At 40.6% G+C, this 27,756-nt stretch overlaps 1 protein-coding gene across 1 annotated transcript; it reads left to right on the forward strand.

The window, feature by feature from the left end:
* On the forward strand, positions 1 to 27,756 carry CLSPN (claspin). Its single transcript, XM_044668782.1, has 25 exons — positions 1 to 15; positions 722 to 851; positions 2,382 to 2,860; positions 3,957 to 4,118; positions 6,234 to 6,311; positions 6,543 to 6,615; positions 8,588 to 8,696; positions 9,093 to 9,685; positions 11,048 to 11,245; positions 12,573 to 12,796; positions 14,158 to 14,351; positions 14,786 to 14,850; positions 16,263 to 16,462; positions 17,226 to 17,380; positions 18,250 to 18,476; positions 19,249 to 19,360; positions 19,722 to 19,806; positions 19,996 to 20,132; positions 23,692 to 23,856; positions 23,968 to 24,089; positions 24,327 to 24,454; positions 25,427 to 25,532; positions 26,665 to 26,747; positions 27,155 to 27,316; positions 27,652 to 27,756. The coding sequence occupies exons 1-25, from the start codon at positions 1 to 3 to the stop codon at positions 27,754 to 27,756; spliced, it is 4,107 nt and encodes a 1,368-aa protein (XP_044524717.1).

Genomic DNA, 27,756 nt, shown 5'->3' on the forward strand with positions numbered 1-27,756 from the left:
ATGCCGGTGAAAATGGTATGTAGCAGAGTTTAGAGAAACATGGAATTCACAACTTGTCTGATGGTCAGAACTTGACCAAATCAAACAAAACGAAATCCCCAAAATGAGCAGTTTCAGTTGTGTCTGACCCCATTTTGGGATTTTCTTGGCAGAGATCCTGGAGTGATTGCCCATTTCCCTCACCCATTGATTTTACAGATAAGGAAACTGAGGTAAATAGAATTAAGTGACATGCCCAGGGTCACACAACTAGTAAGTGTCTGAGTTCAGATTTGAAGCTAAGAAGAGTCTTCTGGACTCCAGGCTTCGTGCTGTAGCCACTGTGCCACCTACCTGTCCTAAAATGAATAGAATTGATAAAATTCTACCAAGAATTGATAAAAGTCTACCAAGAAAATAGTTCAGGCAGATAAAGGTTGTTTTGTCTAGCCAACAGTGCTTGGTTTTTATATAGCCTCTGGGAAATATTTTGTATCTCTACCCTGCATTTTGATTTCTGTTTCTTGATGCAATTCTTTTTATTCTGCCATATTGTTTCTTTGTTTGTTGCTATTTTAATCCAGTTATGATGATCCCAAATTTTTTTTTTCACAATTTACTAACAGTTAACTGTAAATTCAGCATTACAACAAATATCCAAGGAGATATCTGTTATCTATGACATTGCCAGGAAAGCTGCTTTGCTAGCAAGTTAATTAAAATTTTAACTTCAATTTTCTAGCTTCGCCTAGATGTTGAAGATGCCAAAGTGAACACAAAGGAAGAAACTGATTCAGACAGTGGGCAAAGCAGCTGTGAAACAGGATCTCCAGGACATTCCAACACAAAAAGCATATCCCTGGTTGAAAGAGGTGTGTAATATTATCTGATCCCTTGTTTTCACAGGTACAACTTCCAGAGTTCACTTAGTACATAAATACGATTAAGTATTATCCTTTTTTGCAGAGGATACCATCATCTTCCCAATGACCCAGGTTCCTGGCTTCAGAGTCTTCTTTGATTCTTCCCTCTTAGTCTCCTTTTCCCTCCTATTAGTTTTCAAGTCTTGTTGCTTCCCCTTCCCCATCTTTTCCTGAATGTGTCTTTTTCTCTTGTCATATTATAACTACCCTAGTTCTAGCCCTCCTTTGCCTGGACTATCAAGGTAGCCTTCTAATTGGTCTCCCTGTTTCTAATCTTTTCCCTTTCCTATTTATACTCCTTATAACTGCTAAAATGATCTTCTAATGGCATAGAGTCTGACCCAAACCTTTACTGACTTCCTATTATTTTTAAGATAAAATACAGATTCTTCAGTTTGACCTTTAAGGTTTTCCATAGTTTGACCTGAGTTCACCTTTTCAATCTTGTTTCACACTTTCCTTTGAGCTAAACTGCTAGATATGCATTGAACTCACCAGGTTACCTCCTTCTGTGCATTCACTCAGGCTCTGTCCCCTTTGCTGTAAATTCATTGCTTCCTCATCTTAGCCCTTGTCTTTTTTTTGGGGGGGGGGAGGTGTATGTTTGTTTTTAAGATAAGCCATGCTTTTTTTTTTTTTTTTTTTTTTTTTTTTAAGACAGGTCAGAGTCCACCTCTTTTGCAAAATCTTTCCTATTCCTCCCAGTTGTTAGTGCTTTTCTTCTTCAAATTGCACTGAAATCCCCTGGGCACATTCTGTATTCCTTCAGAAGAATATAAGCTCATTGAGGGCAGGATCTGTTTCATTTTTGTATTTGTATATGTAGTAATGAGCACAGTAGCATAAACTTACTAAATATTTATTTAATTGAATTGAATTGACTTGAGATCAGATGTGTAATTCCATTTTGAGAATGCCCATATGCATTTTGCCTAGTTGAACATTGGAATTGGATTGCTGGGAATCGAGAGATTAGTTTGATGGGCATTAGGAGACCTAAATTCTAGTCCCAATCCTACGACTAACTCATGTAATCTTGGACAAGCCCCTTCCCTTCTAAAAGCTAGTTTTCTCTTCTGTAAAAATGAGAACATTGAATTAGATGATCTCCTAAGTCTCTTTTAGCTCTAAAATTCTATGATTTACAAAATATATTTGGATGAATTCATTCCAGCTACAATATCAGGATTGAAAATTTCATACAGACTTGAAATGTTTTCTCCACTAGGCTGTTAAAGTGTGGATAATTATATTTCTCAATATGTGGAAGCTATGTTAGGCTTGGGAAAATGTTTTCATAATGTGGATAAGGCTCAATTTGCTGTGCTAGAATAAACCTTTAGTGGTGGTTGAAAGATTTCACAAGCTGAAATAAATCTTTGATGCATCATAACCATCCACTTCTGCTGATGAATGTTTTGGGGGGGAGTAGGGACAAGTCCAAGTGACTAACATTCTTTCATCTTTCATTTATTTCAGACTCAGATGAAGAGATCTTTGTGAGCAAGAAATTCAAACGTAACAAGTTCCTCCTGCAGGACAGTGACAGTGAAGAAGAGGACAGAGATGCCCTTTCTAAGAAGACTGACTATGACAGTGAAGAGAGAGAAAGTGGGGAGAATAAAGAAAACCTATATGTAGGAAAAAAAGGAAAAGCCCAAAAGGTTTACAAAGCTCTGAGGGATAGTGATGAAAGTGATGTTGGGGAGCCACTGTACCAGAAGAACCTAGATAGTCGGGTAATGGCTCCTTTGACTGACAGTACCTTGGAATTGGGTTCCCAATCCCCAAAATCTATGACTTTGCCAGCAGGTGCCAGGAAAAGTTTCAAAGAATGTACTCGGAATAAAGAGCATGCTGGAGGAAAAGTAAAAGGGAAATCACAGAGAAGACTTGAGAAAGAAGCCAAAAAGATGGAAGTGATTAGTCGGCTGAAAAAAAAAGAAAAGAAAAATGAGGTATTTTTAAAGGCCATTTGGATATTTCTAGGATATATTTTATATATTCCATTTGTATTTTAGTTACTTATGTCCATATTTTGTTTTTCATTCCTTAAAAGACAGGGACCATATCTTCCATGTACCTTTTCCCTTCATCACCTAGCACAGTGTGAAGAGATGGGTAAAAAGAGTGAAAAAGAGGTTGGACTTAGAATTATGGGATCTGAGTTCTAATCCTGTGTTCTCCTGGTGGCCAAAATCCTATTAACTTTCATGACCTCAGTTTCCCTCATTGCAAAATGGAGATAATAGTTCTTATATCACAGGATGGTTTTTTAAGGAAAGGGCTTTGTAAGCTCTCAAGTGCTATGTAAATATGAGCAGTTAATGTAATAGACCAGTAATGGGCAAACTTTTCAAAGAAGAGGCCAAAGGAAAGGAAATGCTCATTTGTCAGTCTGTTTCTAAGGCAACTCTTTCGAAGTTTCATTGTATTGCGTCCTACTCGGTGTATTCATCAGATTAGGAATAATGTAGAGCAGCCAGATAGAACATTTCAGGGGGCTGCATCTGGCCCGCAGGCCATAGTTTGCCCATCACTGTAATAGACTATTAGTATTTGAACTGAAGAATGCAAGTTAACTTTGAAATGAAAGTATTTTTGTACTTCCCGTGTGAATTAGCATGCTTCTACCAATAAGAACTCTTGTTTGCTTAGTCAAAATTCAGCCCTAATTAGTTTTAAAAGTAAGCACCTAATAAATGTGATTCAGCTTCCCAAAAGCCCTTACTAATTTTAAAGTAAATTGTGGGCAGATGTTTGTAGAAAGAACTTCCCGTAAGTTGTGTGTGTGTGTGTGTGTGTGTGTGTGTGTGTACACGAGTGTGTGTGGATAGAGACAGAGAGTAAAGTAATTAATTAGCATAAGTCTTCATTCTGATAGTTAGAGCTGTTACCTGTTTCAGAATATTAACTCAAATACTTCAAAGTCCTTTCCAGATAGACCATACATCTTAAATGAATAAACAATCGAAAATGTTAAGTTGAAGAATGAACAGAAGATGGGTTTTGTTTTTATTTTTGTTTTATTTACATTTTTATAATACCACATAGGAAAGTGAAACCAAACAGCCGCTCAATGATAGTGGCTGTCTTCTTGGGGACAGTGAACTTTTTGAGACTGGATTGGAAGAAGAAAGTGATTCCCCACCAGAAGATGAAGAATCATTAGAATCAATACGAGCTTCTGTGAAAGGCAAAGTCAAAAAGCATAAGGTGAGCAAAGGGTTAATGGAACCAGCCCTTACCCACCATTGCCAGTCATTGTTTTCCCTCCTTAGCTTAGAGCTGGATGTTGATAATGATTTTTTTTTTTTACTTAAGAAAATCATGTGCTGATTGATTTAGGTTTTTCAGCGGTTGTTAATTTTGGAAACTGTTGTACAGGTGACAGACATGCGAACCCGTTGAGAAACTGGGGCTGAGGTAGTATTGCCATATTAGGACTGACTGATAGCAAGTGTTGCTTCAGATTCTGTAAAAAAGTTAAAATTCTCTCATGGGAATGGGGATGGTCATTAGGATGTTTTTCCCAATTTGGATGGTAAATCACACATACCTGATAGGAGGCAGTCAAAAGGTGGTGTTGAATTCCATCCAGGGATGTGAAGCTCACAGCCCAGGATGAAACAGGTTCCTCCCCTTCCCCTCCCCCTCTCCCCCCCCCCATAAAAACATTCCAGTTAGGAGGAATAGAGTACAGGGCACACAGGTAGGGTGAAAAGGGGACAACTCTCGGAGAACCAGGGAGAGATGACAATAAGAACAGCCTTTCCCTAAGCCTTCTGAAAGAGACACACTAGTGATAATTGTTTCATTTCAGACTCATCCAACCTTTTGAGACCCTATTTGAGGTTTTTTTTGGGCAAAGATACAGGAGTGGTTTGCCATTTCCTTCTCCAGCTCATTTTATAGATGAGGAAACTGGGACAAATTAGTTTATGGGACTTGTCTAAAATCAAATAGCTAGGAATTGTCTGAGGCTGGATTTAAAATCAGGTCTTCCTGACTCCAGGCCACTTGCAGTATCCACTGTGTTGCCTAACTACTCCCTGATGATGATTACTGACGTGTTCTTGGTGCTTTGAGAGGCAGCGTGACATAGTAGACAAGAAACAGCCTTGGAATCAAGGAGACTTGGATTCTCTCTTATGATGCATATTAGCTCTGCAACTTTGAGCAAGTCACTGAGAGCCCTTTACAATGTACTCATTTGGCCCTCCCAACAACCCTGTGAGACAGGAGGTGGGTGCTACAGATATTATTATCTCCATTTTATAGATGAGGAAATAGATTTATCTATGGTTACAGAGCTAATAAAATCACAGGCTGGATTGGAATTCAAGCCTTCTGACTCTAAGTCAGATATTCTATATACTTCACCATGCTGCCTCCTTTACAGGTCTTAGAAGCATAAGAGGTATTTGGAGGAGAAGAAACTGCTATTGAATGCTTATTACATTGTAAGCCTTGTTAAGGCCTATTTTCTGGACATTCTTATGAATGTGTGAGATCCAAGCAACTTTACATTCTTTGGATCTTTTATACCCATTAAGTAATCAGTTCATTCTGAATGAAGACAGTGTCTGGTATGCACACAAATCTGTGCTCAAAACTTATTGCTAAGAAACATCCTCTCCAGGGCAGCGAGGTGGCTAGAATTCCAGGTCCTGGGCATTCAACCCCTGTGGCCTAGCCCTTACTGCTCTTTTGCCTTGGAGCCAATTCTTAGTAACAATTCTAAGACAGAAGGTAAGAGGTTTTTTTTTTTAAAAAGGAAGGAAGAAAGGAAGAAATCCTCAATCTACTTAGACTTTTGATCCCTTGAGTCACAGAAGAGAATTATAACATATAAGAACTTGAAGGTCTCTAAGAGAGATCATCTGATAGTTAACAATAATAACTAACATTTAGATAGCATCTACTGTGTGCCAAGCACTGTGCTGAGTGCTTTACAATTATTTCGTTTGATCCTTACAGCAGCTCTGAGAGGTAATTGTTATCATTATCCTCATAATACAGGTGAGGAAATTGAGGCAAACTAAGGTTAAGTGACTTGCTGGGAGTTATACAGCTAGTAGGTATCTGATAGATCTGAACTCAGACCTTCCTGACTTGAGGCCCGGTGCTCTAACTAACTGAACTATTACCTTGCTCTCCTTACTTACCTGGTCTGACCACCTCATTTTCACAGAGAAGGAAACCAGAAAGAGGATATGCCAAAGGTTGTCCTGTACTGAGTTAGTGCTTGTGCTGGGAGGTCCGGGACTCTTCACTGTGCCATGTTAGCTCATCTATTTGAGATGATCACTTTGCTGTCTTCCCTTTTAGAAAAAGGAGCTGTCTTTGGAAAGTGGGGGCTGTTCATTTGAAGATGAAAAGGAGCTGTCAAAAGGAATGATAAGAAAGGTGAAGTAATGCTCAGAAGCCATGTTTGCTCCCTTTGATTTTTCTCTTTTGAGTTGTTCATTTCTCCCTCCTCATGTTTATTCTGTACTGAGTCCTATAATAGTCCTGACACCACCCCTCCTCCCCTCTATTCCTTATCCTCTTTCCTTATTTCCTTAGAAAGAACCTCTTTCAGGATGAAGTATCTATCTTTATGCAAAACACCAACACAGGTTTCCTTTTTTTCTTAAGGAGAGGAAGGCAGCCAAGCTAAGTAAAGAAGCTATGAAAAGACTACATAGTGAGACCCAACGCCTTATTCGAGGTAATGTTATCAATGCATTGCACTTTGTGGAAAACATAATGTCTTTATAAGGAAGTCAGTTTTGGCTCAGAGGATGCTTCTGGCATTCTTATGTCTAAATTTGGTTTATACCCCTGTTCTGCTCAGTATTTATTAAGTTTTTGGATGGAAGAAGCTGGAAGGGAGAGTGAAGTAATTCATATTACTCCCATACCACTATAGGATTTGCCAAGCACTTTGTTCACTCATAGCAACCTTGCAAGGTAGGGGGTACAAATAATATTTACAGAAGGTGCCAATAAATACTGGCAAATATGATTTATTATTACTTGCCTTTTATAGATGAAAAAATGGGAGCAATGATCATTTTAGTTTCCATAGCCCATCAGAGCTAGAATTCAAATCTCAATCTTTTTCTTCTAACTCTCAAGTCTAATGTTCTTTCTACTACCATTGCTTCACAAAGCATATGACTTGCCCACGGTCACATAGTACATAAAAAGACCTGGATCTGAAACCCTGATCAACCGAATCTTAGATCCAAAACTCACACTACTGTACTTTGTTGCCTCTATGTAGAGGAAGGAATGAGGAAATCCAGGTTCTGATCTTGACATTGTTCTTCACTGGATGACCTAAGGAAAACGTATAAGCTCTCTGAGTCTCAGTTTCCTCATCTGTAAAATAAGAGAGTTGAATAATATGATCTCTAAGGTACCTCCTAGCTTTAATTTTTTATATTTTTTAGCACTTTGGGATCATATTCTTAAAGGACATTCCAGGTATTATCCTAAGTGTTCCGTAAACTGAAGGGAGTTTAGACCTAAAATTCAATATGCCATCTCCCATAAATGGTTTTAACTTTATACTTGCATTCTTGTATGACTGTGCAAGTCTCATGTGTATGTGTGATTCTTTGTAGCAAAGAATAATATTGTACCATGAGCAAAAAAAGTCCATAAACGATTGCATTGGGTAATAGAATTGGAATTCAAAAGGATTTTAATGGGCTAGAATGACGACCAAATTGAATAATAGTAAATATAATAATGATAAAAGCACTTAACATTAAAAAATTTCAGCTGCATAAGCCTGGGATAGAGACATAGCTTAATAGCAGGTTAGATGGAAAAAATTTGGATCTTTGTGGATTTGTGAGCCCAATGTGATTTAGCCAAAAAAAGCTAATATAATCTTAGGCTATGTTAATATTCATATTCAGGACCAGGGAGGGGTGGGCCTAGGTACTCAGCTCTACTTAGTCCATATCTTGACATAGGTTCAGATATATTGTAGGAGAAAAATTGACAAGCTGGAGAATGTCCAGAGGCATGTGACCAGGATCCTTGTCCAATGAGGAATGGTTATAGAAACTGTGAATTTTTAACTTGGAGAAGGGGAGACTTTAAGGAAACATAATCATCATCTTTCTGTGTGTGAAGGGTTTTCTAATAGAAGAGGGATTAAACTGGTTGGCTCCAGAGAGTAATGCTAGTACTGTAGTGTTAGAATAACAGGAGGCAGATTTTAATCTCAACATAGGAGAGAATTCCCTATTAGAAAAAAAAATCTAAATGGACTATCTTGGGAAGTAGGGTATTCCCCATCACTGAAAGTATTTAAGACAAAGCTACATGACTGCTTGTTAGATGGGCATTTTGTAGAGAGAATTAATGACTCAGGTAGAGTTAGACCAGATGTCCTTTGAGATCCCTTCAGACTTTGTGATTCCATGTTCTTCAGGCCTAGAGGATCTTGGTGAAGAGTCACTGTTGGGAAACTCATGGCCTGTTAATATAAACTGAACTGCAGTTACCTTCGCTTCTCCATAAGGAAGATACCTTGTTTCCAGACCTTCCTTTTGTTGGAATGACTTTGTCTTTTCTTTCTGCTGGGGCTCTTACCCACTTGCCGTTGGTCAGTAGAGTTTCATGCACTTGTTTACTGCGCATTTGCTTGTCTTTGACTTTTTTGCTTTTGTCTTCTTCCATAGAATCTGCACTCTCTCTTCCGTATCATGTACCTGAAAGCAAGACCATTCATGACTTCTTCAAACGCAAGCCAAGACCTTCTGGCCAGGGAAATGCCATGGCCCTGTTGAAGTAAGAAGTTTCTGTTTGTAACTGAATATTGCTTAGACAGATTAGTTGAGTAACCAGTTGCTAGAGCAAGCAGGTATTTCACACACACCCCCCTGTCCTTGTTCCAAATAAAAAATTCTCAAAGTTGCAGAAAGACTGCATAGTCTAATGGAAAGAGCCCTGGACTAGATACTAATGACCCTGGCCTTGGTTTTTGAGTCCTGAGTTGGCCTTGAATAAGCCGAGTCACCCTAGTTGGGTAAATCATTTCACCTCCATCTATAAAATAGGGAGGCTATTTCCTGCCCTGCCTTCCTTACAGGGTTGTGGATCATGTGAAATGGAAGCACTTTATTAAGGGTTGAGACTATGCCACATTGAAATGGGATTCAATTCAGGCTGTTTCCCTCCTGACAGGTCATCTAAGTATCAAGCAAACTTCAGCAAAGAAATCAGCACTGCTAACCCAAGTGATATTTGCAGTGCCAGTCATGCCAGAGACTCTAACCAGGTTGTGGGCCTTGAACCAGAAAGTGAGAATGGTCAGCCCCCTTTAGCTCCTGAAGCTGCCCAGACCCCTCCTGACTCTGCTGGCCAGCCTGCTTGTGAAAATGTGGCAGAAGATGATCCAGGATGTCATGAGAATGAAGGACAGAAGGAAGACTTGGAGGCCACTACAAACCCTTCATTCAGAGACATGTCAGAGCATCAGCAAGATTCCAGTGTCTTCAGTAATATGGGGGTGGAACAGACAGAGGCTAGGACCCCTGTAGCACTTGAATTGAATGCTTTGGAGGAAGAGAAAGAGCCACAGGATCTTAAGAAAACAAAGGGAAAGATAGAGGAGGTCAGGCAGCAGCCAACAGGGGCAGCCAAACTTCCAGCAGAAAAAGGAAGGAAAGTCACACTGGATAAACTGCAGCGACTGGGAGTAGATCTCTCCATTAAGCCAAGGCTGGGGGCAGATAAAGATTCTTTTGTGACTCTCGATGAGCCTGAAACCAATAGAGGTAATCTTTTGATCTGGGTCTTGCCTTCTGAACAGCAGTGGTTTTCCCCCCACTTGAGATAGCTAATGCAAACAACCTTCATATATCTGTGATGATTTTAGATGGGGAAACAGGAATCATTGACATCATTAGGTAATTCCCTGACCTGTTAGCTAGCTAGTACAAATAGAATCTTATTTCAGGAAGCCTGACAAGACATTACATTCATACATTGTATTTAAGCAGCATAATGAAAGACTGTTCATATATAGAGTGCAAAAAAGAGTATTTTTTTTATAATGGAAAACCAATGTTAGGTATACATTTGTAAGAAATAAAATTAATATAGAGTGATAAAATTAAAAATATCATGGTTTCAAAGGGTTTATTGAAAGCCATTTAGAAAAATGAAGCCACATGCCTGTTGAGTTATTTTAAAATACACAGGTCCTGTTGCATCCTCCTCCCATCCTGGCTCCTGCTCTGGAGACAGAAAAGAGGAAGTACCAATTCTGTCCTCAGCCTTTATACTCCTGTTTATGTTATTATACTTCCTGTATACACGGTTATGCAAGAGGAATCATGGGAAATATAGTTTGAAAGAGATCTAAATGTCCACAGGAAGTTTAGACCAGGGACCTCAAAATTAGTTCAAGGACCCCCAAATTTCTAATATTACACATTGTAATGGCAAACAATAAATTAAGTTAAAGGATGGGAGGGGAAAGAGAGTCCCTGTCCTCAAGGAGCTTACTATCTAATGGGGAAAGACGATACATAAAAGGAAGCTGGAAAGGAGAGGTGGAGGAGGACAACAAGGAGAACCTGGTTCCACAGAGTTAGCTTCAATTAGTAGATTCTCACTAACCTGGGGGACTTTGATGTAGGATTTATTCAAGGCTGTGGTAACTCCTTAGGCAGCCATTCTACCAAATACAAGTAATAAAAATGGCCTTCTGGCTGAACCAGGAAGTTTAATCCACACAATTTAGCTTTATGTCCTTTATTCCAAAGTATTTTAGAATTTGGTCACTTGCCAGTATTTTCTTCAGTAGATTGGCTGCTAACTCAATTTGTGAGCACATCTGTTATGCAAGATTTCTTGCTCAACAAAATTTGTTTGGTCCACATTAGTGAAGTGGTTCTGGTGTGAGCTGTTGAAACAGTATAGCATATTTTGAAGACAACAGGGAAGTGATCTCATAGAATTCAGTAAGAAAAAATCCTACATATATATGTAATTTGTAAATGTAATTTTTTTTTACCAAGTCCTTTACAAAACCTTTTATAGCATTAACTAGATTAACCAGCTGATTGATTCATTTGCTCTTTACTGGTAAAGAAGCCCTTAAATTAAACAGTGGATTGGGATTTTTGGTTTAGAATTGGAAGCTTTGAAGGAGCGTTTCTGGAAGCACACTCGTCCCACAGCCAAAGCCCAAACCATGTCTGAACGAAAGATGAACCTGAGCATTATAGTGAAGGAGACAGGTGCCGATGGCAAGGAAGAGCTGAAGATCGACACAGTCCCCCTGACTTTGGCAACAGAGAAATTAGATGGCGGGAACTATGCAAAGCCAGGTATGGAGGGAGTTCTTCTGTTTCTAGGACTTTTCTAAGTCCTAAAGAAAATGCCATCTGTTGGCAGATCTTTGGGATATTATAGAATTCTAGGAGTTTGAGATCATCTAGGTTAAGCACCTCATTTTGCGGGTGAAGTCTGAATCTTCAGGTAAAATCAGGGAGACAATTGGCTCAAGGTTCGATGGTAAGCTTAGTGACTGAGCCAGGATGCAAACCTAGGTCTCTTGGCTCCCTATTCTAGTAGTCTTTCCAATGCAACCTCATCTGTTCTCCTAATCTTATTACTGGAATAAAGGATTCCAGGATACAACATCCTGACTATCTGCATTTTTTGAGATCTGTCTCCATTGATTCCAAGATGGCAAATGATTCATTTCTTTTCCCCTGGGGCCACCTGCCCCAAGGCCCCAAGTCCTCCCCCAGATAGTATTATAGCAATTGATGTTGTCCAGGATGTGCTCCACAAGCATTTAGATGGCTTACTGGGCCTGGAGTCAGGAAGACCTGAGTTCAAATCTTGCCTAGACATTCATTAGCTATGTGACCCTGGGCAAGTCATTTAAACTCTGTTCGCTTTAATTCCCTGGAGAAGGAAATGGCAGACCACTCCAAAATCTTTGCCAAGAAAACCCCATACAGGGTCACAGAGAGTTGGAAATGACTGAACAACAATAAGGGTATTTGTTGCCCTAGCTCTCAACTGTGGCTAGCATTCAACCAGCCTCCTACTCCAAACCTCTTTCCCTGAAAGTTTTATACACTAGGAGATATCTCTGTCTCTGTTCCTATGTGCTGCTTTGCCCAGAGACATGATAGTGGATCTGATGATCTTTTTGAGGGATCTCTCCTTGATAAATTCAATTCAGTAAGCATCTATTGAGCACTTACTGTGTGCACTGTTCTAAGTACTGGAGATACAATTATTAATAATTTTTTTAAAAAAGATAGTCTCTGCCCTTAAAGAGCTCATAATTTGATAGGAGGAAAAAGAACTCATTGTTCAGGGATACTGTAGAGAGGATTTCTGTATCAGATAAGAATTGTGCTAGATAAAGCTAGGATCCTTCCTACTCTACACTTCTATGACTCTTTAGATCCTCTGATTCATTCATTTATTGCTTTGTAGAATGTTCTGTTTAGTCCTAAAAGCAGAGCATCAATTTAAGAAGCCCTTTTACTAAAAGAAGAAAGACCTGAAACACCAGTCTCTAATTTTCCTTTTTAGAAGTAGCATTGCTGTTTGAATCTAGTTACCTGAAATTGCATGTTTATAAGGATCCATTGTAACATGTCTAATGTATTTGTGTTATGCATCCTTACCCAGGTGAGAAGCTACAGGTGCTGAAAGCAAAACTCCAGGAAGCAATGAAACTCCGAAGACTTGAGGAGCGCCAGAAGCGACAGGCGCTGTTCAAGTTGGATAATGAGGATGGGTTTGAGGAAGAGGAAGAGGAGGAGGAGGAGATGACAGATGAATCAGAGAAGGAGGAGGAAGAGGAAGAAGTGGAAGAGGAGGAAGAGGAGGAGGAGGAGGAAGGCAATCAGGAGGTCTCTGGCAATTGTGTAATTTTTTCACCTTTTTAATGCTTGCTGACTAAGTCATGATTAATGAAGGAAAGAAAATCAGACTGGTGGAAGATATTATTTCTGGCATTGTTGCCAGAGAAAGATAATAAGCATGTTCAGTTACTTAAGAAATTTAAGCTGCCCAGATTGAGGTGACGGCATTGCCTGTTCCACGATCCTCAGGGCTGTTTTCCAGAGTTTTCAATAGTCAGCACCATTTATTGAACACCTACAATGTTCAGAGCCTTGGCTGTGACTCTAATTTGTTGGTTTCTATTTTTGAATGTTAAAGTGATATTGAGACCCCTTTGCATAAATAGGATCTTGCTCTCCTTTAGTAATTTAATTAATTCTTTCTGTGCTTAGAATACAGGGGAAAAGTAACCTAGGCCATTATTAATTGCTGACTTTACTGGGTATAGGAATGAAATCTCAAGGCAGAGAAGCTTTTCTGAGTCAGTGATAGTCTAAATTGAGGGAATCAACCACTCCCAATCCTCTCATTCCCCTATCATGGAATTTCATATAATTATATTTACATGTTATGTCATTAGGTTTCAGACCTTTTAAGGATGGGGAAGGTGGTTGGTTTTGGAGAGGAAAAAATAGCTTTGTTATTTGATGCTGCCTGGTTGTACTGAAACAGACTTAATCATTGGTGTGGCCTATATAGAATAGTCTAGGGAAAAAAACAGTACTGGTTGAAGGGTTCTTCTATAATTGGGTTGGTTTAATGTCTGGAAGAGGAGGCTAAGAGGAGATCTAATTATCTGAAAGGTTGTTATTTAGGAAAGAGATTCAATTTATATTTTTGCAGCCCTAGAGGGCAGAACTAGGTGAATAGAAATTTCAGGGAGGCCCCTCCAGACCTGTAATAAGGAAGAGCTTTCTAACATTTGTAGCTGACTGGCAGGAGGCCTTGCCTTATGAGTTCCTTGTACCTGGAAGTGTTCGAGCAGAGCCCTGATGACTAAGTTACCTGTTGGGGGTATGTGACAGGAGATGGAACTAGATGATCTCTTAGGTCTCTTTAAACTATTATGATTCTGAGATTCTAGTCTTGGGCAAATCACTTAATTTCTTGGTGTCTTGGTCCCCTATCTCTAAGCTGGACATAACAATCCCTCTTTCTCTTTTCTTTGCCTCCTAGTGCCAAAAGAGTCAGATGAGATAATAGGTGCAAAAAGTGCCATGAAAAAGCAAGGATTAAATTATAATGGCCTTGGCTCAGAGCAGGCTTAATTTAGGTTGCATTTCTAGACTAAGAGAGAACAACTATCTTCCAGGCTAATGGTTTATTGGCTTTCTCTTTTTTGTGGGGGGGGTATGTGCTATTTTTAAAGACAAGAGAATTTCTTCTTGATGATGAAGAGTTAGAAGACAGTGGTATGAAAGAAGATAAAGAGATGGATATGGATAAAGAGAACATTGTTGGACATAGGGAAATTTTCAAGGCTGTTGACTGTACCTCTCTTCCTAAACCTCTGGCATTGGAATCTTCCCTGCTCCTATTCAAAGACAGTTCCTCCAAAATGGGGTAAGTGATTCTGTTTGGGGAAGGGAATTTCTATTCAGGATTTGTTGTCTCTGGTTTTCATATTTTCTTAATAACTCAAAATCATGCTTCCGAATACCAAATATCATAAAATATGCAAGGACTCTGTTGCCCTCAAAGGCTATTGAAAAGTTAAGGCTAGGAGCAGCTAGGTGGCTCATTGGATTGAGAGCTAGGCTTAGAGATAGATCTTAGGTTCAAATTTGGTCTCAAATCCTTCCAGCTGTGGGACCCTGGACAAGTCCCTTACCCCCATTTGCCTAGCCCATGCCCTTCTCTCTTAGAGTTGTTCTGAAGACAGAAAGTAAGAGTTTAAAAAAAAAAGAAATGTTAACACTATTTGCTCAAACTGGTTGGCCTCATACTGTTAGGCAGATTCAGGATAAAGTTATTGACTCTACCTTCCTATTTTGTAGATACTTCCCTGCTGAAGAAAAATCTGAGACTGATGAAAGCATAGGCAAAAGACCTAGTAAAATAGGTAAGTACTTGGTCCCCTCTTTTTCAGACTTTCTGAGAATGGGCTTCCTAGAGAATGGTAACCTCAAAGAATAACAATTCCTGATCAGATTCAACTTAGCCATGCACAATCATTTGGACATTAGTCTTTCATGTAGCCAGGACAGATCTTTTTGCATGAATTAGAAACAGCTTATCAGGATAAATTTAATGTCTTACACATAGGTTTTTTTTTTTTTAAGATTTAAATATTTTTTTAGAAAAATTTTCCATGGTTACATGATTCATATTTTTACTTTCCCCTTCACCCCCCTCCCCCATATCCAATGCACATTCCACTGGTTTTAACATGTTACACATATGTTTTTAAACATCGGATGTACAAATCCAAGATAGAAGAGACATGAAAGGCAATTTTAATAAGGAGCTCAGTATGAATTAGTATTATATGCCACAGCAGCCAAGAAAGCTAATTCAGTAGGGAGCTTCATTAAGAGAAGCACGTGGCCTGAAGAAGGGAGTGGCTAGTTGAACTGGCCTTTGTCAGACCATGTTTGGAGAATTGTTTTCAATTCTGGGCACTGTGGAAGGACATTGATAAGTTGGAGTATGTCCAGAGGAAGGTGGCCAGAATGGCCTGGAGACTATATCCTACAAGGATTGGTTGAAGGAACTGGGGATCTTTATCCTGGAGAAATTACGGGTTAGGAGGTGCATAACAACTGTCTTCAAGTATTTATGTGGAAAATGGATTAAATTATGTGGGAAAAGGGATTAAATCTATTTTGCTTGGCTGTTGAGATCAGAACAATGAATGGAAGATACATAGTGACAGATTTTGGCTCAATGTAGGAAAGGCTTCTGAACAATTAGAGCTATTCAGAAATGGAATGGACTGCCTCGGGGAACAGATGGCTACTTGTTGGGCATATTGTAGATAGAAGGCATTCCTGTTCAGGTACTGGTTGGACTGGATGATCTATGGGGCCCCTTCCAACTCTGAGATTCTAGGTTTCTGTCAAGATTCCAGAAACCTGCATGGAGTCATTTGCTATATAATTGCTGGGCACATAGTAGGTATCATCTAGGCACTTGTTGATTCATATGAATGATAGTGAGATATTTAACATCACAGGGTGGTCATAGCTAAGTGTAAAAATGGGGAATAGAAGCCTCTTTGATTAGCTTCATGAAAGAGATGAGAACTCAACAGCCTTGACTTAAAGTTACAATCTGTAATTGTAGGATTTTTTTAGGGCTTCGATATTTTACTCAAGAATTTACCTTCCTTTAATGTATTGGATCATGTAATTTGTGAGGATTGTCAGGAATTTTTCCTGACAGTTTAATTCACAACTCAACTTTGCTCCAAACAGACCCACCCCTATCCTATTTGTAGGATAATGCACTTAGAAGCTATTTTTCTTTATTTAGAAGAAGATGATTCATGTTCATTGCTGACAAAGGAGAGCAGCCACAATAGCAGCTTTGAGATGATTGGCTCCATGATTGCTCCCTATCAGCCTTGCAACAAACAATCAGGCCGTGGGACTGGCTTCTTCCCTGGGGTAGGGGGATTTCGATCCCCCTCCCCTGGGTTATTTCGAGCAAGTTTGATCAGCTCTACATCCAAAGTAAGATGGTGAACATTCCATTTCTCTTCCCTATCTCTGTTCCCTCTACTTCATTTCTCCAAAGAGTGTCTATGCCCACAGATTTCCACTTTTTTTGCTTCTCTGTTTGGGTGTATTGGAGTTCTCTGCCTCCATCCCTTTGTATAGGTGGTTCCTCCAGATGCCTCAGCCCCATCTTAACCTCCACCTCAGAATCCTTGGCTGCCTTCAGACTGCTTAGTGTCACCTACTACCATGTGAGGCCTTTCTAGGTTCCCTCCAGTTATTATCATTCTCTCCTTGAAATTACTTCACATATACATTCTCTCTCTCTCTCTCTCTCTCTTTTTCTTTCTCCCCCCTTATGTAATTATGTAATCTAATTATGTATTTATGTAATCTTAGCTTTCCCCAGGCAAATGTAATTTCATTGAGGGCCGAAACTATTTTGTTTTGTTCTGTGTTTTCTCAATACTTAGCACAGTGCCTCACACACAGTAGGCACATAATAAATGTTTGTCAAATAGATTTGCAGAGCCTAAAATATCTGCTCATCCTTCTCCTCCCCTAGATACCTCTAATACACATCAGAAAGGAGCCCCAGCAGCCTCCTTTCATTTTGGAGATGCCTTCCCTTCTTCTTTCATTACTGTACATTGTCCTCTTCAACTATAAATTCCGGGGAGTGGAATAAATGTTTCATATAGTAGCTTCTGTTGTTGTCATGGTGGTGAGTGACATTTGTAAAACGTTTTGTTTTTGTTTGGTTTTGTTTTGCTTCCAGAGTTCAGGGAAGCTGTCTGAGCCCTCCCTTCCCATAGAGGATTCCCAGGAGCTGTATAACGCCTCCCCGGAGCCGAAAACTCTCTTCCTGGGAGCAGGAGACTTCCAGTTTTGTTTAGAAGATGACACTCAGAGCCAACTGTTAGATGCAGATGGGTAGGTAGTCTTATGTTCCCGTGGGCGGGAATGCTGGTTGGGTGCTGCTTGATTTTGTTAAAAATAAAGTGAATTTCTGTCACTCCATCTGTGCTGAGTGTCGACTTCTGAGAAAGAGAAGGTGTGTGGACCACTAGGATAGTGTTCTGCAAGTTTGAACAAAGTATCCTCCACATAGATGACAACACGTAAATAGATTTTGTTAGGGTTGTTTCTTGGATAACTTGCTTCTTTGAAGCACACAGATGGTGTTCTATAAATAAACGAAATTTCCCTGCATCCTTCCTACTATTTTGTATAGTCACTATTTCATTAGAGTGAGGATTGACAGAGTTCTAGCACACTAAATGGACATGGCATATGGCCCATGTGGACCCTTGGAATGAATGTATGTTTTGAAACCCAGTCTAATCCTTATCCTTTAGAATAGTCATAATTCTTTGCATAAAGAACTCCATTTCAGAACCCCATTGGATGAGTAAGAAGTTGAAGTTTGGGTTTTTAAATTTTCTTATTTTGAACTGAATTCTGGTTTTTGTGTGCTTTTGGAGGCAAGAATGAGTTTGTTAAATCTTGTTATGGATGCTTTGAGTCATTCCTTCAACAGCTTTTCAGTTAAGCACCTGCCTTGAAATGGAACACTGTAGTAGGCACTGAGGGGAAAGGAAAAGTTTAGTTTTGCCCTCAGAGAGCTTACATCTCAATAGGGTGGGAGGTGGGGAGTTCAGGATAAGAGAACTACATTATACTATTATTCCATGATAAATATTTTACAGAGGGACAAACAGAATTCTGTGTGAGATCTCAGGGGGAAGATACTGAGCTAGAAGCTTTCCCCAGATAATTAACACAAGGTACGATATTTTTAGGTTCTTAAATGTTGGGAATCACCGAAATAAATACCAGGCTTTGAAACCACGGGTGCCATTGGCCAGCATGGATGAGAATGCTATGGATGCCAACATGGATGAGCTGTTGGATTTATGTACAGGAAAGTTTAAGTCTCAGACTGAAAAACCTTTGCCTGAGAAGGATGAGAGAAAGGAAAACATGGAGGAACTTCTGGGTCTTTGTTCAGGGAAATTCACTTCTCAGGGTAAGTACTGTATCTATAGTTCTAAATCTGACCATAACCTGATTTCTGCTTCACAAAAGAGTCTTGCTTTTCCTTAGGGTGACAAGGTCCCTAGATATAGTAGTGCTTCCTCCTAGATTGATGGTATTATTCTCTCTCATTTGAAGTGTTGATTTTCTCAGCATGATAAAAGAGCAGCTGTGAATTTTTTTAAGAATGAGTTGGGGCAGGGGGCAGCTGGATGGTTTAGTGCAGTGACGGGTAGACTACAGCCTACAGGCCAGATGTGGTCCCCTGAAATGTTCTATCCGGCTGTGCAATATTATTCCTAATCTGACGAATACAATGAGTAGGATACAATACAATGAAACTTTGAAAGAGTTGCCTTAGAAACAGACTGACAGATGAGCATTTCCTTTCCTTTGGCCCCTCTTTAAAAAGTTTGCCCATCACTGGTTAGTGGATTAAGAGCTAGGCCTAGAGACCTAGTCTTGGGTTCAAATCTGGCTTCAGACACTTCCTAGCTGGGTAAGTCACTTAACCCCGATTGCCTAGCCCTTACCGTTCTTCTGCCTAAGAACCATTTGACAGAAGGTAAGAGAGAGACAGAGAGAGAAGAGAGCGAGAACTGTGATTTGTGATTTGCTGCTTGTTTTTACCTATGGTAATTTATAGAGAAGGGAAGAGTCTTTGGTTTTCTGACTTTGAGATTTGGTGAACTAGCAGTTCTCTGGTTATAGGTGAGGAAATGTCCCTTGGTAACAAATCTTCCTTTCTTTATTTATGATAACAGGTTCTTCAACTCCTGCTCCTTCAGAGTCCTCCAAGCAGGAGAAGGAGATGAACATTGATGATCCGATGGCTGAAGCTCTTGCTCTTTGTTCAGGCTCCTTCCCAACGGACAGGTGATCATTGAGAATACTCTAGTCCTCCTTGGCATTAGATCCCACATGAGGAACTCCCAGGACTCTGTTCATGAAGCCTGGTGGGCTCTCATTTTTCATTATCCTGTGATTCTGTCTCCTGGGAAGGGGAGTTAGTTAGCCTTTCAACACATTGGTGTCATACTTTTGCATAATAAGGAGATGTCAGTGGCAGAAGGGTGTTGGAGTAGTTTCACTTGAGTTTGTGGGGAAGAGATTTAGCAGAAATAGTGAGCTTCATTAGCTGTCTCCTGAAATAACCATAGTAATGGGAGCAGGTTTGAAACCAGGAATTTAAACTCGGTTTGCCTTCAAGAATATTTTTTATGGATTTGCATTTCAGGGAACAAGAAGGTGAAGAAGAAGAAGAGGAGGAATTTGGTGATTTTCAACTTGTCACTGATAGCAATGTGTTTGATAGTGAGGAAGTGAGTATCAAGTCACTAAAGAGATGATTGGACTCTTTCGCATGGATAAATTGAAGCTTTCCTCCTGCCCAAGCATTATATCAGGAGCAATTCCCTTGACTATTGAGCAAAAGATTACAAAGCTTGCTTCCATTGAATACCCATGTTAAGTGTGTTTAGCCTCAGATGTGACTCTCTTTTACATGGCAGGAGGAACACCCTGAATCTGATGATGCAGCTTCTGAAGCCCAGCAAGATGATGATGAAGCCTCTGAATCTGAAGCCCATGAGGAAGAAGATGATGAGGAAGAACTCTTGAAGCAGTCTGAAAGACAAAAACGGCAAATGTGAGATCCTGCTCCCCTCCTAGAATTTCCCAAATGAACCTTATAGTTTCACTGGGTTAGGTCTGTATTTGTGAGTCAGCAGGTTCCTATTGGGGGAAACAGGGTTTCTCTTGAGTCACATTTAACTCTTTTCTTTCTGTCCTTATAGAATTCTAAGATTTTGGAAGGATATTAGAGATGATCAAATCCAACCTCCTGCCAAGTGAAACATTTCTTTCTATAACATGCCTTCTAGATGGTCATCCAGCTTATCCTTAAACATTCCTAATGATGGGCAGCTCAGTGGTATCATGAAAGGGAGTGCTGGAGTTGCAGCTAGCTAGCCAGTGGATAGAATACCAGGGGGAAGACCTGAGTTAAAATCTAGGCTTAAACACTTTTTAGCTATGTGGCCCTGAGCAAAGTCACTTAGCTCCAATTGTCTAGCCTTTGCCTACTTTTGTCTTAGAACTGATAAGACAGAAAGTGAGGGAGAAAGAAAAAATATTGGACTTGGAATGTTGGACTTGGAATCAGGAGAACTTGGCTTTGAGACTCAGATCTCACAACTGTGAACCTATGTTATTTTTGGCAGGTGACTTGACCTCTTCTCTGAGCTTCAGTTTCTTCATCTATAAAATAGGAATAACAACAATAATAATACTTGCCTGTGCTTGCAATAATACCTACCTCACAGGTTAGGATAAGGAAAACATTTCATAAACCTTAAGCATTATTGTAACATTAAGGTATTACATATGCAGCCGCTTAACTTAACTATTTGTGGTTCAAGATTTGCTCCCACAATAAGACACATTTCTCCACAGCATTTTTAAGTAAAAAGGTAAAAGGAAATAGGTTTTTTATTATTATTATTATTATGCAAAGATCTAGCAATTTAGCTTATAACAGAAAGCATAAATGAATCAATAGAAAGCATAAGTGAATATAACAACACCAGCAATAATAAGAGAGATAGAAAAAAAAGATACATCACTGAATAGGGGAAAACACCAACACCTGAATATTCCAGCTGAGGGGAGTCCTGGGGCTCAGCATTCAAGGTCCCATTCAGGAAAGTCCCAAGAAAAGCGTCCTTTTCCATGGGTGAGACTACAAAGTCCACCTTCCAGAAGGGAGTTTTATTGACCTTGAAACAAAGATGGAATTTTGCCAACTGTAGTTTTCATCACTGGTTCCAGGATCCCAGTGACCCAGGCAAGATCCCAAGCTCCCAGAAGCGACCAGGCAAAACATGTCTCAAAATTTAATCAACAGTTGTGAAGACAACACATTCTGTGAGACAAAGGTTGATCTCAAGAAGTATGTTTATCTTCCAGGTAGTCAGAGACCTTGGGAAGCTGTTAAGAACTTTGGCCAAAGTTCAAAGTATCCCCAGTCTCTGCTTGGTAAATGTGAGGTCTGTGATATACAACAGGGAAGATTTACTAAAATTTTACTTTAACCCTTCAATTATATAAAGGTGAATAGTATTTGTATACCATTGCATTTGAAAATGAACATTATCGTATTTGAAAATGGACAGTTCTACTTGATAAAAAATTCCTTTCTATTGACCCCAAATCTTCTTCCTTGTAACTTCTATATATGAGTCCTATTTCTGCTCCCTAGAGCTACAGGGAATCCCTTCCTCCATCTGTCAAGTCGCCTCTTCACTCAGGTTTTAAAGCATCCCTAATTCTCTCAACTCTTCCTCATAGGGTATGGTTTCCATTTCTTTCTTCTCCCCTACCTGCTGTATACCCTGGTTTGTTAAGCTTCCTAAAGTTTTGTCTGTAACTAAACACAGAACTTTACCAATGCATCATTTAGTGAGCTATTGCCTTCCTTGATCAGAATACTATGCTTTTTTTCACTTTTTTTTTTTTTAAACCCTTGTACTTCGGTGTATTTTCTCATAGGTGGAAGAGTGGTAAGGATGGGCAATGGGGGTCAAGTGACTTGCCCAGGGCCACACAGCTGGAAGTGGCTGAGGCCGGGTTTGAACCTAGGACCTCCCATCTCTAGGCCTGACTCTCACTCCACTGAGCTACCCAGCTGCCCCCTACTATGCCTTTTTTAAAGCAATTGACTATTACATTAGGTGTTTTTTAGTGGCTTAGTCACTGTTGATTTGTAAAATGCTTGCAGTCCACTAAAAGTGGCAGGAGTTTTTTCATTCTTACATTAGGTCAAGCCTTGTCCTGGGGTTATGTATAATACCTGCCAGGAGCTTAGACTGAGCAGATTGCATTAGAAATGTTGGAACCTTCTAGGTTGAGAGATTGTAAGAAAAACTGCAGCTGGGAATTTTACCCAGAGTTCTGTAACAGCACTAATAACTCCAGAAATGGGCTCATAAGCCATAGAGCCAGAGGCAGAAGGCAGGTGGGAGCCAGAAGCAAGGTCAGGACCTAATTCTGGAACAGTCTCTAGGGGCACAGTAAAGCCGTGTTCCAGGGTAAAGCTGCATGAGTTCAATACTGACATCTGATAGAAAAAGCCATTTGACCAAGAGTTGCCTCATATGGCCTCCAGTGTTTTCTAAATTTGCTACAACTGTACAGCTTTGGCTTCTAATTTTGCTCTTTATGGCAATCACTACTTTCAAGCGTCAGTTATCATGGTCTTCCTGGTCTTGTACTTAGAAAGTTGATTTGGGGGACCCTGATGGAGGATTTTACATTTACCCTAGATACTTTTTTGGCATTTCTGTTTTATTTATTTTTTGTTAGTCATAATCTAGACCAGGGATCAGCAAATGGACAGCAAGCCATACAGAAACAGATTTGGCCTTTAGGCCATAGTTTGCCAACTTCTGATCAAGACTGTCACCGTATTTTGGAACCTTAATGTTATCATTTGCTCTATCAGCAATCTCAATCATCTTCCTATAATCCACATACTTGATAAGTACGCTTTTCATTCAGGTTGTTGATGAAAGCCTTGAGCAGAGCCAGCCACACTGTGCACATAAAGGATGAGGCTTTGACACCAGGTTTAGTGGCAAACTCTCTTGAGTGTGACAACTAGCAGATCTGTTGTCAGTGAGAGCCAAAAACAGAGTTGCTCTGCGAACCTTACTTAATAATGCAGGGAAATAAATGCTGGGCTTGGAATCAGAAGGCGTGAGTTTAAATCACCTCTGTGACCCTTGTCAAGTCGCTCCCCTTCTTGGGCCTCAGTGGCCTTTCATAAATTGATCTCAATCATCTCTAAAATCTTAAACTCTTTGGTGCTCATTCCTAGTGAAAATTAGGCTGGGGTGGGGACTCGGGGGGAGAGGAACAGGCGCATCTGAGAAGCTGTGAAAGGAAAGCCTTCATACCACCTGCCTGTGCTCTCTGTTTGTATCCAGTCTCTCTTACACCCATTAAGCCTCCCTTGACGGACTGTAATTGAAAGCAAAGTATTGTTGATTTGATCCGTCCAGCAGGTTCCCTGATTGTAAGATAGCCTGTTGGGGGTGGGAAAGGAGTCTGCTTTTTTTTTCCAGTGGTTCCTTAGGGGTATGTGTGTGTGTGTGTGTGTTTGTGATTTTGTGTGTTGTTTTTTAATAACCTTCAAATTTGCTCTCTAGGAGGCTGAAGAAGTACCTGGAGGATGAGGCAGAGGTGTCAGGGAGCGAAGTGGGGAGTGAGGATGAATACGATGGGGAAGAGATCGATGAATATGAAGAAGATGTCATTGATGAAGAGCTTCCTTCAGATGAAGAGCTGCAGGATCAGGTCAACAAAATACACATGTCAGTGTCCTGGCGAACTTCTCTGAGGGCGGGTGTAAGGCTCTGCAGGGATTTTTGCATTTTGTCCCATTGTTGATTGCGATTATGGCCTCCTGTTTCTGATGGCTGTAGGAAAGCTATGTTGGATGATGACAAGCGACAGCTGCGCTTATACCAAGAGAGGTACCTTGCTGATGGAGACCTGCATAGCGATGGCCCTGGACGAATGAGGAAATTCCGTTGGAAAAACATAGGTAAGTTTTGGGGCAAGGAACACATGCTTTGTGGATGTCTATCCTGTGCAGGATGAAAGGGGAGGCCAAATGTCGTGCTAGAGAAAATGCCTAAAACTTAGTGCCAATCACTCTCTTCCCTCAGTGGCTTGGATAAGTTTTATATTAATACAAGTGAATTTATGCATGCCCCAAGGCAGGCGTATGCACCTGCCCAGTTTTTGTCTCTAAAACCAATCCCCATAACTCTCGATTTAGATGATGCTTCCCAGATGGACATGTTTCACAGAGACTCTGATGAGGATCAGAGTGAAGAACAGTTTGATGAGACAGAAGCCAAATGGAGGAAAGAGCGGATTGAGCGAGAACAGTGGCTTCGGGACCAGGTACTACATCTATGGGAAATTTGCTGAGTCTTTGATCACACCATCCAAGTGAAAAGGCGCAGGAGTAAGATTCAGCCCTAGTCTCAGAGTCATACCTTACTGGCAAGTCTCTTGTTTTTTTAAACCTTTGCCTTCTGTCTTAAAATCCATACTAATTATTGGTTCCAATGCAGAAGAACAGTAAGAGCTAAGTGATTGGATTAAGTGACTTGCCCAGGGTCACACAGCTAGGATGTATCTGAAGCTAGATTTGAATCCAAATTTGAATCCAAGACTTTCCATCTCCAGGTGCTCTATCCACTAAGCCACCTAGCAGCCCCTACTAGCAAGTTTCTTAACCTTTATGGACCTCAGAATTTTCTTCTATTGGGTTAGACTACACAGTGTCTATGTTGTTAAAGTTCTATGACTGGGGGGCAGCTGGGTAGCTCAGTGGATTGAGAGCCAGGCCTAGAAACTGGCTGTCCTAGGTTCAAATCTGGCCTCAGATGCTTCCTGGCTGTATGACCCTGGGCAAGTCACTTGATCCCCATTGCGTACCCTTACCACTCTTCTGCCTTGGAGCCAATACACAGTATTGACTCCAAGACAGAAGGTAAGGGTTTAAAAAAAAAAGTTCCAGTGCCTCCATCAGTGCCCATCATCAGTGCTCATGACAGTGGCTCATTGGGTAGCTCTGTTCATGGCACTAACTTCTTTGATTCATGTTTCTCAGTCCCTGAAGTCTTTGTTCCAGGAAGTAATGATCTCCAGCTATTCCTTTGTAACTGCCTGTGTAACCAAGGTTACTTGATACAGCTCCAGAAGCCAGAAGAAATACAGAAACAAACCTCTGTGTCAGCTTGTTGCTTAAAAACATACTGCATACTGGCTGTTCTGTAGCCCCAGCCTCATCACCCCAAATTTGACAGGGCAGCCTTTTGGGAGAGTTGTGTGATTTTTCTGCTAATGACATATGAATTTTATTTTCAGGCTCAGCAGGGGAAAATTATAGCTGAAGAGGAAGATGAAATTGGAGAAGATAGTCAGTTTATGATGCTGGCTAAGAAAGCTACTGCCAAAGCACTTCAGAAGAAAGGTGAGCTGGCTGCCCACCTTTGGGCTAAGCTTGCTTGGATTGATCACAGAAGGAGACCAACCCAGGCTGAAGGAATAATTATGGCACCTTAAAGCCTCATGCTTTTAATTTTTCTGGCTTATTTGCATAACGTTCTCCAAACACATTATATCAAATGATTATGAGGCCATACAACAACCCCAGCACAATTCCAACATGGCACAGGGATTACCTGGGCACTTTTCTAATCTTGGAAAGAAAATCGGGGACACTATCCATCTTTCAGGAGAGCCAAAGGGCTGCCTACAGTTTTCAGTCATGTCACATTTTCTTTTTTTCCCCTTTTTATTTCTTTTCCTTTTATTTTTTTTTTACCAATGACATGTAATAACAATTGCCATACTAGTTTTCCTAAGTTATATAATTAAACTTATCTTCCTCCCTCCCTTTCCTTCCCCCCTCCTGGTGCTGGCACGTGATTTGATCTGGGTTATCACGTCACATTTTCTTAGGGCTCCATTGCCTCCTGATAATCCTGCTTTGCAGAAAGCCTATCCACAGTGTTATGGGAAGGGTCTTTGTAACCTAGAATGTTATGGGAGGGGGTCCTACTTTATTCTTTTTTCCCTTTTAACCCTTGCCTTCTGTCTTAAAATATCGATTGCAAGGCAGAGGAGCAGTAAGGGCTAGGCAGTTGGGGTTAAATGACTTGCCTGGGGTCATACAGCTAGGAAGTGTGAGGTCAGATATAAATCTAAGTCCTCCTGACTCTAGGCTTGGTGCTCTCTCCATTGTGGCACCTAGCTGCTCCCTACTTTATCCTTAGAACAATAACAAAACTCATATTTCTCGAGTGCTGTAAGGCTGACAAAGTGCTTCCCTCCCAGCAGACCTGATACAACAGATTTCTTATGGTCGCCTACTCTAGTCTGAGCTACTATTATAAAATTATCACAGTACCTGCTTCCAGGTTCATAGGATCATATATTTAGAGCTAAAAAGGATTTCCTGCCATCTGCCATCCAGTGCTTGGTTTATTTGCATGGCTGGCTAGACAGTTAAGAATTAAAGGCTTACTTATGCAGCTTTGCTCAGAACAAATTTCTTCCATGCCATCACCGAGAAAGATATATGCTCATTTTTCTGTTTCCAGCCAACCATGTCGTTGTTGCTCAGGAAGCAAAAACCTTGCCCCGGAGCCCATTTGAAGCCATCAGACCTGGAAGTGCCCACCAGGTTGGTTGATTCCCATTTTCAAAGGTCCTTCATACCCAAGTTATGCCTTCTAGCCATGGATGTCCCTCGGGGCTCTGTATTTTGCCTTTCTTTGTATCCCTCAGTCCTTAGCATAGTGCCTCGCACATAGTAAGAAACGTTTATAATGACATGCAGGCAAGCTGTATCCTCTTACAGCCTGGGGCTTCTTGTGCTTCAGTTGCTGGTGGGAGGAGAAAGTCTGTAGACGCTACCTTGTTAGGGGTGGATGGAAGCAAAAGGAGAATCTGTATTACTAGTGCAATGAAGCAGGGTGGGCCCTGGAAAGGGATCCTTACCAAAGCCCAAAGAAGTGAAGGATTCCTCTCCACTGATGCTACCCCACAATATTGGACATTTGATACCCAGCTTCTTGTCTCTCTCCTCAGCTAAGGACAGGTTCACTGCTGAATCAACCCAAAACCCTGCTTCAGAAGTTGTCGGCCCTCTCTGACCTCAACCCTAGTGCTCCTCGAAACTCCAGGAATTTTGTTTTCCACACATTGTCCCCAGTCAAGAATGAGGAGGCAAAGGAGCCTTCTAAGCCTCAGGTAGGGAAAAAGAGCAAGCTGATGTGGGAAAGTCCCTTGGCACAGTGAGTGCTAACGGGGTGACTTGGATCATCCTGGGACTTCTGAATTATGTTTCCTCCTTTTGTGACTTAAGCTGCTGTTACAGTGGCTAATCCTTTCGGTGCCGAATTCCCATATCCTCCAGCATGTCCCCTCAAGCAGTGATACACTCAGTATGATCAGTGTGTAAGCCTGCCCAGAAAGTATGTATTTTGTTTCACTGTTAACCTATTTTGATTTTAGTGGCATCTTAGTTAAGAGTTAAGTTCATTGGTTGTGTGGGGCTGTTTACTGACTCCGCGTCTCTCTTCTAGGTGAAGAGAAAGGGCCTACCTTTGGCTTCCCCATCTCCCAAGCACCTCAAAGCAGACAGCACTTTAGGACAAAACCGGAGCATCTTTAAGTACTTGGAGAGCTAA

Source organism: Gracilinanus agilis, chromosome 3 (assembly GCF_016433145.1).
Source record: "Gracilinanus agilis isolate LMUSP501 chromosome 3, AgileGrace, whole genome shotgun sequence".
Lineage (NCBI taxonomy): Eukaryota > Metazoa > Chordata > Mammalia > Didelphimorphia > Didelphidae > Gracilinanus > Gracilinanus agilis.

What these genes read in the sequence shown, in the direction of transcription:
- CLSPN (XM_044668782.1), top strand. An exon ending in AATGCCATGGCCCTGTTGAA is followed by an intron (nt 8,697 to 9,092) that starts GTAAGAAGTTTC and finishes CCCTCCTGACAG; the next exon opens with GTCATCTAAGTATCAAGCAA. An exon ending in GGCTCCTTCCCAACGGACAG is followed by an intron (nt 19,361 to 19,721) that starts GTGATCATTGAG and finishes TTTGCATTTCAG; the next exon opens with GGAACAAGAAGGTGAAGAAG.